This window comes from Labeo rohita, chromosome 8 (assembly GCF_022985175.1).
Source record: "Labeo rohita strain BAU-BD-2019 chromosome 8, IGBB_LRoh.1.0, whole genome shotgun sequence".
NCBI lineage: Eukaryota > Metazoa > Chordata > Actinopteri > Cypriniformes > Cyprinidae > Labeo > Labeo rohita.
Window position 1 is genome coordinate 3,827,128 of NC_066876.1, and position 13,154 is coordinate 3,840,281.

The 13,154-nt window shown below is 39.5% G+C and overlaps 1 protein-coding gene across 1 annotated transcript; it reads left to right on the forward strand.

Annotated features, from left to right (window-relative positions):
* Nucleotides 1-3,481: 3,481 nt before the first annotated feature.
* On the forward strand, nucleotides 3,482-12,672 carry LOC127169865 (taste receptor type 1 member 1-like). Its single transcript, XM_051117526.1, has 8 exons — nucleotides 3,482-3,598; nucleotides 3,732-4,029; nucleotides 4,120-4,872; nucleotides 5,060-5,269; nucleotides 5,633-5,753; nucleotides 5,984-6,424; nucleotides 11,969-12,133; nucleotides 12,329-12,672. Exons 2-8 carry the CDS (start codon nucleotides 3,760-3,762, stop codon nucleotides 12,670-12,672), a joined length of 2,304 nt encoding a protein of 767 aa, XP_050973483.1. The 5' UTR covers nucleotides 3,482-3,598; nucleotides 3,732-3,759.
* The last annotated feature ends 482 nt before the right edge of the window (nucleotides 12,673-13,154 follow it).

The following is a 13,154-nucleotide window of genomic DNA, read 5'->3' on the forward strand; positions in this document are numbered from 1 at the left end:
TTAGCTAGCACTGTTCTGAGCAGTTCTACACACATAAAAATGACATTTTATTGATTAACACCAAGAAAAAGATGTGACTACCGAAAATTCACTAAATGTTTTGATTATGATCGTTTCGGTAATGACAATTTTAGATATTTTTGAGCCCATCAGCACATGGTTACCTAGCACAGTTCCCACCAGTTGTACACATAAATACTAATGGTGTTTGGTAGTGACGTTCTTTAAAGTTACAGATTTTCAGACTTTTGAACACATTTACCTCAAAATGATGGGGCCTATCTATTCACATCGTGTAGCTATGAGAGAGAAACACACATGCATGTTTCTCAAAATTTAATTACAGAATTTAATATTTATCTCTTTCACCAGAAAAAATAAATAAATCCAAAATTTGATCTGGGGACGTGGAATGAACCTATAGCTGTGCAGTGTTGCTAGACTAGACACAGTATACACTAGAGCTGCCAACATTCATAACAATCTCCCACCTCCTGGCAGCGGGTTGTCAGATAACGTAATGCTGCGACCTCCCTCGTATATGGTGACCGCTTCTAGGTGCATCGGAGTGGGTGCTGAACTGAATAATGAGTGGATGGATGCTCCAATTTGCCTTAGTCTTCCCTGTTGGATTGCGGTGTGTGTGAACTCACTGTCGGAGAGAAAGTGCAGCTAGTATTGATACCTAAAGAAACTGGCAAACTGCTACCCAGAGAACAATGCTTCCCTGACTTCTTTTCATGTCTTCCCAAAACTCTTCATTGTGGTGAACAGCACATTCCAGGGTCCAGTTAATGGCAGGGCACCTCTCTGACCAGAGAAGTGGACAAAAGTTTGCTACATCTTGGATCTTGGTGGGCTAACACAAACAAACTGTCCAAAACCCTTAGACAAAGATGCTTGGACAACAGCCAGACACCTCTTAGAGGGCACGAAGAACACCTCTAGTACCAAGCCCGGAAAGCACATGACAGGTCTCAAGTTTCTGCCCTTTTACCCACACACAGACAAATTCCTATGGTTTTGGTCTGTGACCGTCATAAAATGAATAAACCAAATACGTGAGAAGTACAAGTGGATGACTGCATTTGTGAAACCTACCAGCTGCTATGAATATTGCATCATGCTGTATGGCATGGTAAACACCCCATCCATATTCCAGGGTTTAATGAATGAGGTAATCCGGGAGTACCTTCACCGCTTTATGCTGGTATAAATTAATAACATCCGGACATGGGGTACTAGCAGAACATAGTTAAACATTGTCACCACCTTTTGGAGGTCCTCAATAAAATATGTGAGTACGCAGAAAAATGCTCCTTCCATCAGTCTTCCATGCAGTTCTTCAGCTTTTACGTCAGTGAAGACTGTATCAAGATGGAAGAGGGGAAGGTCAAAGCTTTATGATGTGGGCCCACTCCCACAACCATTATGGAGTTTCCTGGGGCAATTCCTGGGATTTGTAAACTTCTGTCACTGATTCATTAAGAATTTCAGCTCCTTTTCTGCTCCATTCACCACTCTTCTGAAAGGTAGGTCCAGGTCTGCTCTGGAACTGATGCCATCACTGCCATGCAAGATTTATGGAACCCAGATCCAGACAATCCCTTCATTGTTCAGTTTAACGCCTCGACTTCTGGTGTAGGAGCGATACTTTCTCAACAGGAGGGAAAACTACCACAACTCTACCCATGTGTCTTCATCTCTAAGAAACTTAATCTGGCAGAACAGTACTATGACATTGGAGGAAAGGAGGCATTGCCCTGAACTCCAGACAAGACAGGTGAGCCTTATTGTTGGCTAGATTTGATTGAACTGTTTCCTATTGTAAGGAACCTAGAATATGAAGGCCAATTATCAATGCAGTCCAGTGGTCCCTGGATGACAGAATCAGCAAAGCCAGTGCCTCTGATCTAGCTCGACTGGGGTGTCCTCTGGACCACACCTATATACTCAGATGTCAATGGATCTCTCTGATAAAGTCAGTGCTTGCATCCATGGGCACACCCCACCCACAGACAAATCAGACCATCTCGCTGTTGCAAGATGATTCCGGTGGCCTGGCACAACTGGCATAGCTAGGATGCCACATGCAAAACACCATGCCATTTGCCATCTTGCAAACTCCTACCGCTGCCCATTCCTCATCAACTCTGGTCACACTTATTAGCAGGCTTTATCACCAACTTACCATGGTCTGATGGGTCCGTTGCCTTCCACCTGCATTCCTGTAATCATCAACAGATTCTCCAAGGCCTGCCATTTGATTCTCCTCAAAGGATTTAAGTCTTTAATTTAAGTCTCTAATTTAAGTCTTCTGTAATTCCTGTCTCCCCAGGTTTGGATAGTCTTCTTCACTCCCCTAGGTATGACCATAAGTCTCTCCTCTGGATACCATCCCCAGTCAAATGGGCACATGGAAAGGAAGATTCAGGAGATTGATCACTTCCAGAGGACCTTCTGCCATGCCCACCAGAACTCCTGGACTGGTACATGTCAGGAACAGCTGATGCAAGCTTGACTGACACGGCCTGCCTTAGCTAATGCGATGCTTGATACACATCAGTCTATTTATTTTTCTGGAAAACCTTTGTGATTTTAATTCAACTGTAAAACCCTGCTGAGAGTTCAGAAGGTTACAGTTTGTTTCCCAAGAGCAGCGGTTCTCAATTCCAGTTCTCGTGCCCCACCACTTTGCGTATTTCGGATGTATCTCTTATCATGTACGACATTTATTCTATTCGAATGTAAGTGCCCTGCGAAGTGGGCATCACAGGATTTTCCACCATGATTCCAGTTCGAAGCGAGCATGTATGTTTCATTTAAAGTGTGCGAGATGTGAATTTAATTTGTATTTATTTACAGTTGCATTTATGTCACAGTTCTCTAGTAAGATTAATCTGTGTGTGAAGACGCTGCAGGCAGTGGCGTAGTGCAAATTTGTGAATGAATGTTCCGAAGTGAAGTAAACTACAAAGGATTTCCCCTGCTCAGGGAGTAGGAAACAAAGAATGTAGGAACCATGTCAATCGGAAAACGAAGCTCAATTCTAACGAGCTGGTTATTGGAATCAGGTGCGTTAACTAAGAGAGATATGCAAAATATGCAGAGCGGTGGGGCGCGAGGACTGGAATTGAGAACCGCTGCCCAACAGTTTTGTAGATTCAAAAATTGTACATTGTAAAATTTGCAATGTATGGGATGGCCTTTGTGGTGTAATGCTCTATTTAATAACTGATTGACATATAGTTTGTGAGTTAGATATGGAAATGGACATTTGTATCATTTATGAAAATGGTGGTTTAAGCAAATTGAAATGTTTTAAGAAAATTAAGTTTAGAATATGAGCCTGACTGCTCTCAAATGGCTAGCCATTATACGTTCCTGTTTCATGACCAACGGTCTATCTTAAAACATGCCTCTCAGTAGCGTTTACGTTTTCCTTTTGTGCTTTACTAATTTTTCGTTTTTCAAAGTTTCTTGCTCAACATCTGAATTCAGCTTGGGAGGGAGATTACTTATTGGGTGGCCTTTTTGCTTTACATGACATTGACCTTGTGACACCTGTTTTCACCCCGGAGACCACTGAATGTTTCTGGTAAGCAAGGATCTTTTACCAGTCTAGGGTTATCAGTGTACAGTAATTTTAATCAAAGCAGCATTTCCTCATTCCTCATTGTTAAACTAAACATTCAATACATGCTATTAACATCCTCACTGATGTTTTCAAGGCACATTTCCTCAAAATCTGGCTATAAGATGTTGCAAGTAATGAGGTTTGCTGTAGAGGAGATTAATAATTCCACCACTCTTCTGCCCAATGTTTCTCTGGGCTATGAAATTTTTGACCATTGTTCTAACACAAGGAATTTTCATTCAGTCTTAAGATTTATCTCAAAGAATGGATCAATAAGACCTAAAGAAAAATTAAACAACTATCAGCCTAAAGTGATTGCTTTAACAGGGCCATATGGAAGCACAAGAACTATTACTATTGCACCACTGATCACAATGGACCTTATACCAATGGTAAGTACTTACACACTTAATTCCTACCTTTTGTTCAGGTTTACCAATTTACAGTGCTAATGAAATGGAGTGTTTTCTTCTCTTTTAAAGGTGAATTATGGAGCTGCTAGCTATGCATTAAGCAATAAACTTCATTATCCTTCTTTTGTAAGAACAATTCCTAGCAACAAAGACCTGATAGAGATGATTATTCACATCATACGATGGTTTGGATGGAACTGGGTTGCCTTTCTTGGTAGTGAAGATGATTACAGTTCAGATGGACTAAAACTGTTTAACAAGTATATAAACAATACTGGCATTTGTTTGGCCTATCAAGAGCGTCTGAGCCTAAATGCAAACTACAGTCTAGCACTTAAAAAGATTGATAAGCTCAACATCAATGTCATTGTAGTTTTTGCTTTGACACAATATGCAAGCAAAATTATCAAAGCAGCCATAGCGAGCAACATCCAAGACAAAGTATGGATTGCAAGTCCAGCATGGTCTATGAATCAACAGATTCCAAGGGAGCCAGGAATTGAGAAAATTGGCACAATCATTGGCATTGCAGAGAGACTGTTGTCATTGCCAGGATTTGATGAATTCATCTATAAAGCCAGAGGAGCACTTGATGCTGGTCATAATGATAGAGCTGAGAGTGACATTCAGAGTAAGAGTGAGACATGTAATCAGTGTTGTGATTACTGTTCATTGCTGACCACAGAGGACATTATAAATGAGAGTCCCACACACTCCTTTGCCATCTATGCTGCCATATATACCATAGCTCATGCCTTACATAAGGTTCTGCAGTGTGACATGAATGGATGCCCCAAAAATACAATGGCCAAGCCATACATGGTAAGTGAATTCATTTGAATCCATAACAAGTTAAATTATTATTTTAATTACACTATTGAAGTAACAATGTTTTAATTAATTTAATAATATATAAAATTAATGCATATTAAACATTGCTGTGTTATTGCTTGTTATTGTACAACCATTATCAATTATTTATTATTGTTTTTATTTGAACACACAACAGCTTCTGGAAGAGATAAAAAAGTTGGATTTTCCACTCAATGGTCGTCAGGTGAAATTCGATGATAATTATGATCCAACTATCAGTTATGCAGTTGTGCTGTGGCACACTGATGTGAATCCTCCACAGTTTGAGATGGTGGGAACATATGATACAAATCCAGAAATTACCCTTACCATCAACAACTCTCTCATGCCCTGGCGTAACAAATCTGTAAGTCATTTTTGTTAAGCCTTCATCCAAACATCTAGCTTTACCATTTTACAAAATTCAGTTTATCATGATGATGAATGAGAAAGATGAGGAGATTAATAACTCAACCACTCTTCTGCTCACTGTTACTCTGGGCTATGAAATGTTTGAGCAGATATCAATTTGCAGATAAGCAGATAAAAATGAAATAAATGCAATTTATAGAAATAACAATGTGTTCAATTTTCAGTCTGTGTTAATTGTTTGAGGGCTCTTATCTTAATTTATAAAAATGTGTAAAATATGTTTTTTTTTTTAAAAAAGTGTAAAAAAAAGCTAAATTTAATAACATTAAACTTGTTACTAATTTCCTGTTCCTTAAAGGTTCCTTTCTCAAACTGCTCTGTTGAGTGTAAGGCGGGATATTCAAGGCAGCCTGAAGGTTTTCATAGTTGCTGTTTTACGTGTAAAAAATGTCCACGTAACAGCTATGTAGATTTTTCTTGTAAGTACCTTAGGTGGTGGGTAATGACAACTTGGTATTTAAAAAGATAATCCAGCTAAAAATAAAAATTGATTTCCAAACAATGGCGATAATTTGAAACTGTGTTTCTTCAAAATATTGTGTGACTTGAAAGCAAAATATTTTCCCACATCCTTTTATTCTTATTATACTGTAGCTTTTAGCAAAATACCATTACTAAATATTCACATTATTTTACTTTTTTTTTTCAGGGGACCCCTATAACTGTTTTCCATGTGCAGAGAGTGAATGGTCTGATGAGGGCAGCACAACATGTAAGACACGCTCTGTTGTCTATCCTCAGTTCACAGAAATCCCCTCCATCATTGTCATGGTTTCTGCTGCATGCCTAATTATTCTCCTTATTGCTGTATTTTGCCTCTTTGCCTACAATTATGATACACCGGTGGTAAAGTCTGCTGGTGGCAGCATGTGTCTCCTTATGTTGACCGGTTTGATTTTGTCTAGCATAAGTGCGTTCTTTTTCTTTGGAAAACCCACATTTGTATTTTGCCTCCTGAGAAATGCCATATTTGTATTTTTCTTCACTGTTTGTATTTCCTGTTTGACTGTCCGTTCCTTTCAAATTATTTGTGTTTTTAAAATGGCTACTCAGTTCCCTAAAGTGCACAGCCTTTGGGTTAAACACAATGGCCAGTGGCTCTTCATTGCGTTTACGACTTTCATTCATTTCCTTTCTTGTGTGATATGGATGACCGTTGATCCTGTCAAACTTGTCGCTGACTCATGGACTTATAAAGACCAACTTATGCTTACTTGTGACAAGGGTAATTCTATAACCTTAACCATAGTTGTGTTCATAAGTTGGTTTCTTGGTTTCCTGTGTCTGTTGTTTTCTTACATGGGAAGAGATCTGCCGAAAAATTACAATGAGGCCAAATCAATAACTTTTAGTCTCATTTTGTACTATCTGACCTGGATTGCATATTTCACAGCATACCTCACTATCAAAAGCAAATACATTGTAATTTTGAATGCAATGGCCCAGATATCCAGTATAAATGGAATTCTCTTCAGTTACTTCATACCAAAATCTTACATCATGATCTTCCAACCGCAAAAAAACACTCCTGCATACTTTCAAACATCTATTCAGAATTACACCCAAACCATTAGTAGGTCTTAGACATTAGTCTTATGCATATAAAGTGTTTAGAAATTTACCTCAAACTCTTTTTTAGTGGTTTAGATTCTTCACTATTATGTCACCTTAAAGAAACACATTGGCAAAGTAGAGAATGGAGATCAGTTCTGGTTTCATTCAGCATTAAGAAACTGTGTGGGTTTTGAGAATAAAAGAGTAATTTTGTTTTGTTGATAGCTTGTACTTTAGCATGTTCTGTTTATATGATAATATTTACATTTAGATGAAGCATGTTATATACATGCTCCCCTTTTTTTTGGTCACTTCTAATAAAGAGCATTTTCAAAACTTCCATGACTTAGTGTCTAAGTAATACATATGGATTTGGGAGGTGTGGATCAGCTATCTTCTATATTTGATGACATGCTGACTGTCTATTCAAACTCACAATATATATTTTATATACTAATATTACAGTTATACAGCCACAGCAGTTTTTAACCCATTTATCTGGAAAACATGCATACATCCAAACAAACAAACACCAACCTCAACAATATTTTAGCTCTGAAGTTTCCAACAATATTGAAAAAAAAAATAATAATAATAAATCCATGTTTCCACATTTCCAAATGTTACAAATGTCCATGTTTGCCACTGCAAAGGAATGTACAGTGCATTAGATTAGATTGTTTAGATTGTGGAAAATAGTATGTGCAATTCTAATATCTATTGATGATATAATGTGACAATTGTTGAGTGACAAACCTAGATTATTGCCACATATGCAAATCATTAGAACTGATGCAGATACAAGGTTGCATGTTAAGCAAATTTTAAAATGTAAAGCATATGTGAATAAACTCCTGACTGTGCCAAAAGCAATGGACTTTCTGAAATGGTATAAAAAATTACCCCTATAAATTTATAATTGTTTCAGTTCAACAATTATATTCTAGCAAATAAGAACATTTGCCCTTTGATAACAACATTTGCCACCAGTTTAAAAATACTCAAAGATTTAACTAAATCTTGGCTACAATTAGAATGCCTCATTCAAAATCATGAATACATTTTTGAAGGACTGATAATTTTGTTATTTTTTTAACAGACGTTAACTGGATACACACAGTTCACAGAATTATACACCAGCTTATCCAAATAATACATACATTTCATTATCAAACACTGTATTATTTTTGGGAGAAGGGTGACAATCTGTACCTCACACTTTTGTTTGTCCTTGAAGGTGCACATTATAAGATAGCTTGCACTTTATCTTCCTGCGGGCTGATGGATTCTCCTTGCATCGATGGCACTTGCCAATATCCTTTGCATAAGTCAAGTGTTGTTAAGCACTTAGCTTTGCCTAGTAGTTTAACTATTTCAGGCTACATGTACATTAATCCAGATGCATTTGAAAATGGAGTTTTCATTTTAAAACGCTCTCCGTCCACATTAGTCATAAAACGATGCAGACAAATCATTGTAATGTTATGTAAGCAATTAAAATTAGAGTTTAGATTCTCTGCCCGAGACCGAGCCCAGACTTGACCCGACCCGACCCGTGGGCCGGGTCGGGCCGATATTTCCTGCCACTATCTTCGGGCCGGGCCGGGCTGGGCGGGGCCATGATCAAGCATTTGTGTGTGTTTTTTTTTTTTAATCATTACTTAATTAGCCTAATTGGGTGGAGAGCTATGCCATAATTATAAATATTATACGAATATTTTAGCAAAGTCGGCCTGAGCAACACGTGTAGGTCTACAAAGTTGCGCAATTTGCAACGCGTGTCATGCGCAGCAACGCTCTAGCTCCCGCGACAGCGTCTCCTCCACTTGCACACATAACACCGGGCCAGCTGTGCTGTATTGTGTATGTGTATAGCCTAAGTGCAACATGGAGCTTGAAGACGTACAGAAAAAAAAAAATAAAACGGGGGAATTAACTTTGAGCAAGTTTGGAGGAAAGTCGGAGGTACGGAAACATTTTCATTTTCTGTGTTTATCATTGTTCACGTTTTTTTAGGCTTTTTTTTTTTTTTTCATTCAGATCTATTTGCGATCCATTCTGAATAAACAAACAATGCAGTTTACATGCTTCGTCCTTGTTGCATTTTTTCATTAAGATAAATCTAAACTAATTTCTGTAGTTCAAACAACTTAGAATTGTAGTTGAGAACGTCTGTTATAACGGCTCACCTATTAAAAAATAGTCGGGTTTAAAATGGGCTCGGGCTCATAATTACAGTTAATGTGTCGGACCGGGTCGGGCTCGGACACAAGGTGCACGGGCTCGGGTAGGATCGGGTTTAATTTTTTGGGCCCGATCTAAGCTCTAATTAAAATACATTACCTGTAAGAGATCTTTTTAGACCTTTTTCTTCACAGAAACTGGATTCTCATTGTTAGTTAAGTCTAAATCAACCCAGTTAAGGCCAAATTGAGGATCAAGCACTGCAGCCAAGAAATACACATCATGGTCAAACTGGTCCTGGTCCCTGTTTGGAGCAGATCCAAGGTCAATGTCATTTTTATTTATATAGTACCTTAAAACAACATTAATGCTGATAACAATTCACAATAACACAATACAATTAGGAAAAAAATGACAAAGTTTAACAATTAAATCAACAACTTAAACCATAAAACCAAATAAAAATCAGGAAAAAACAAACAAAAATTATAAAAGTTTAACAATTAAAATACAAACCTAACAGATTGAAGTGAGTGTTTAAAGTGTTTAAATTCAGTACCTTAGGGATGACCATACTACTTGTCACCATTTTCTTACCATCAGTAGGGTCTGTTGCTTCCGCAAAAGAAGAGAGAACAGCACCTAAATCCTTCAGCTGATTCCATTTACTAACTGAAAAAAGAACATGCTGAAAGTCTGTAGGCTACTGCAAATTTGGGTGAGAGCCCTGTGGTCAAGTGCTGTAAGGGCCTGTAGTTGCTTGAATGTGCTATTCCAGCATGTGGAATGGATCTATGTGTCCCAAATGCAGCCTCAAATTGCTGTTTAAACTGAGTACTTGTGTTTAGTAATGAGGTGAATTTTGACATTTTGGCAAATGCTGAAAAGTATCGTCTTTCCAGGTCACATCCTCCCAAAGACTCTTATCCTCCAAGTCTCCATGTTCCACATCCCTGTCATCACTGTGCTGCTTGTCCTGTGGTAGCTTAACTTAAACTCACATTTCTTATTTGCTGAGTTATTAGTGATGATGTACTCAACTTTACATGCTATGTTATATTCATCAACAATCTTGTCAAATGACATGGCTATATTCTATCCACTGTGTTTGCCACAAAAGCACCTATAAAAAAGAAATTACTACAGCTGAGTTTCTTCTTGGTTAAATCCATGGGCTGTGACACCAAAGAAAGACTGCACTGTTCAATCAGACCATATGTCAGCAGTTAAGGACACAGATGATTGGGCCTGAAGTTTTCTTGAATGTCATATTAAATATGATAATGTCAAAATCTTTTACTCCTTCCACCACTGGGATCAAAAGCTATGACCGCATTAAATTTCAAAAAGTCCATACAAAATGTGAGTGCACCATCTTTCTTTGAAGGTGATTATTATGCTGTAGGAGACTCATTCTTCCTGACTTATCACTGGCACTCCTTTCTGCTGTATGACTGTAAGATCATCTAGTACTGGGAAGATAAGCCTCCTCTTCCTCTTCCACCTTGCTCACAGCTCTTCTGATCAAGAGCCTTTTTCTCATGCTAGGGACTTAGAAGGTTAATATGAAAAACTTGAAAGGATAGACTGTTTCAGTCATTATGCAGGGAGTAATCAAGATCCATGGCCACATAAGCTGCCCTCGCCTTGCCAGATAAAAGATTTAAAATATGTCACAGCCAGTCTTGATTCTTGGATCATCGGTGTCAATTAATGTGTGCATTCCAGAATCATTAAATAATGTTCTTTGTCTTCATCATTGACACAAGGCAGTAATAAAATAAATTTTATTAACAAAAAATAGACATGAGTAATCAAAACCATCCAAGATGAAGGTAAGCTGAAGTAAGCACATGAATAGATCACATGGAGGACTGGGAATCACACAACATGAACAAAGAACAAAACTCTCTCTGAGTGGAATGAGCTCTCACAACGATGGGGCATGGCTCACCTTGTGCCTGGTATGCCAAGGTAATGACATCCCCTGGTCCAGGGATAGGGAACGTCGGTCCTGCAGAGTTTAGCTCCAACCCTAATCACACACCCAACACACCTGAACAAGCTAATATAGGTCTTTTCACAGGCTGGAATTACTAGGGCTACAGCTGCAGATCAGACTTGGTATCTGTTGTTGTCTCAAGCAGATTCAGCAAAGCAAAGAAACCAATGAAAACAAAACACATAAAAAAGGAAAGCACATGAATAGATCACATGGAGGACTGGGAATCATATGACATGAACCAAGAACAAAATCTCCTGAGTGGAAAGCAGACAATAGGATGGTCTGTGCCTGGTATGCCAAAAGCATCCACTGGTATGGTGTCCAGTCCTATACATGCTCACCCTGAACTGCTAGCAACTCAAGGCAATTGATCTGCCACTGTGGTCGAGGTCCTGTCGAGGTGCCCGTTGCTGCAGCTATGGATGCCATATGCCTCAGGAGCTTCTGAATCTGTTTCAGTGGGACTGCAGTTTTCCCCCTGACAAATCAAATTCGGTCATCTCAGCACTAAATGGGCATACTCGTTTGTGAAATGAGTCCAAGAAGAAAAGAGATGCTCTGCACAGGGGAGGACTTGCTCTTTTCCCAGTTTACCTGAAACCTCAGATGGCTGAGGTGCCTGAGCACTTCATCCCTGTGTTCGCACAACAAATCTCGTGAGTGTGGTATTACATACAAGGCAATTGTTGAGATTAAGTAACCAAATGTCCATCTCCAATGGAGACCGTGGAACAATGGCAGACTGTGGGACATTGGTGGACCTGGGCCGTGAAGCATTGGCAGATCTGGGTCAAATGGAGAAGTGGGGGCCTGGACCGTGATACAGTGGCAGACTGTGCAGTATTGGCAACCTGGACCGTGGAGCATTGGCAGATCTGGTCTGTGGAGCAGTGGCAGGTCTGGACCATGGATCAATATCAGACCTGAACCATAAAGCAAAGAAAGACTGTGGAGCAGTGGTGGACCTGAATCATATCAGAGGCGACCCCCATGAAGGGTCATGTGGCTATGGTGTAGCCAGTGGAGATGGAAACCCCAAAGGTGGAGCTGGCACAGGTGATGACAAAGGGTGGCAAAGCACAAAACCACTGAAGATCAGAAGGTCATGGCAAATCACAAAACCACTGGAGATCAGGAAGCCATGGTAGGGCAGAGGCCCAATAAGGAGATAAGGAGGCAACAGCAGGACAAAAACATGCTGATGTAGATGTAAAGTTTGTGAATGGCTTTGATGGTTGAGATGGGGCACAGAGTTTGTGAACAGCCTCCGTGACCATGACATGGGCAATAGATGCAACATGAACAGACTTTGTGGTCATAGAGCTGTAGTGGTTGCTGCCACCTTTGGAGGTGCTGTAGCAGTTGCCGCTGCTTCAGGAGGAATTGTAGCCATAGACAGAGGAATGACCTCTGAACTTGGACTTGGGATGACCAGACTTGGAAGCACTGAGACTCCCGGGCTAAAAAGCATTGGATCTTTTTTCCTTGACCTTCCTGTCCCCTCACATAGACCTCAGATGTGGATCCATCACACTGGGTGCCAGTCTTGTCTGGCCCAAGATAGATCCAGTGTGCATGATGGGAGGAAACTCTGACATGGTGGCCATGACATGTTTCTGTCCTGTGTGGGCCTGATGTCTCCCCAGATTAAAGGGGTCATATGATGTTGCTTAAAAGAACATTATTTTTTGTATTTGGTGTAATGCAATGCGTTTACGTGGTTTGAGGTTAAAAAAAACACATTATTTTCCACATACTGTACATTACTGTTGCTCCTCTGCACGCACGCCTTTCTGAAACACATTGAGTTTTACAAAGCTCATCATTCTGAAAACCGTAGTAATCTGATTAGCCAGCTATGTGCGTTGTGATTGTCTGAATACCTTAAGCGTGTGACAGAAATGTTATGCCCCTGTTGTGATGCCTTGTCCTGGCACGACAAGACAAAAACAATAAAATCTATTATAAATGAGGCATTTGTTGGATCCAATGAGGACATAATTACTGATTATAAAGACTCATACTGTCTTTTTATGCATTGCGTTGCGTCGTGCAAACATAACACCATGTCTGCGTT

Coding starts and splice junctions, on each gene's coding strand:
- LOC127169865 (XM_051117526.1), top strand. CDS start 3,760: ATGTTGCAAGTAATGAGGTTTGCTGTAGAGGAGATTAATAATTCCACC. Junction 5,754..5,983: donor CAGCTATGTAGATTTTTCTT/GTAAGTACCTTA, acceptor TTTTTTTTTCAG/GGGACCCCTATAACTGTTTT. Junction 12,134..12,328: donor CAAAGGTGGAGCTGGCACAG/GTGATGACAAAG, acceptor GATGGGGCACAG/AGTTTGTGAACAGCCTCCGT.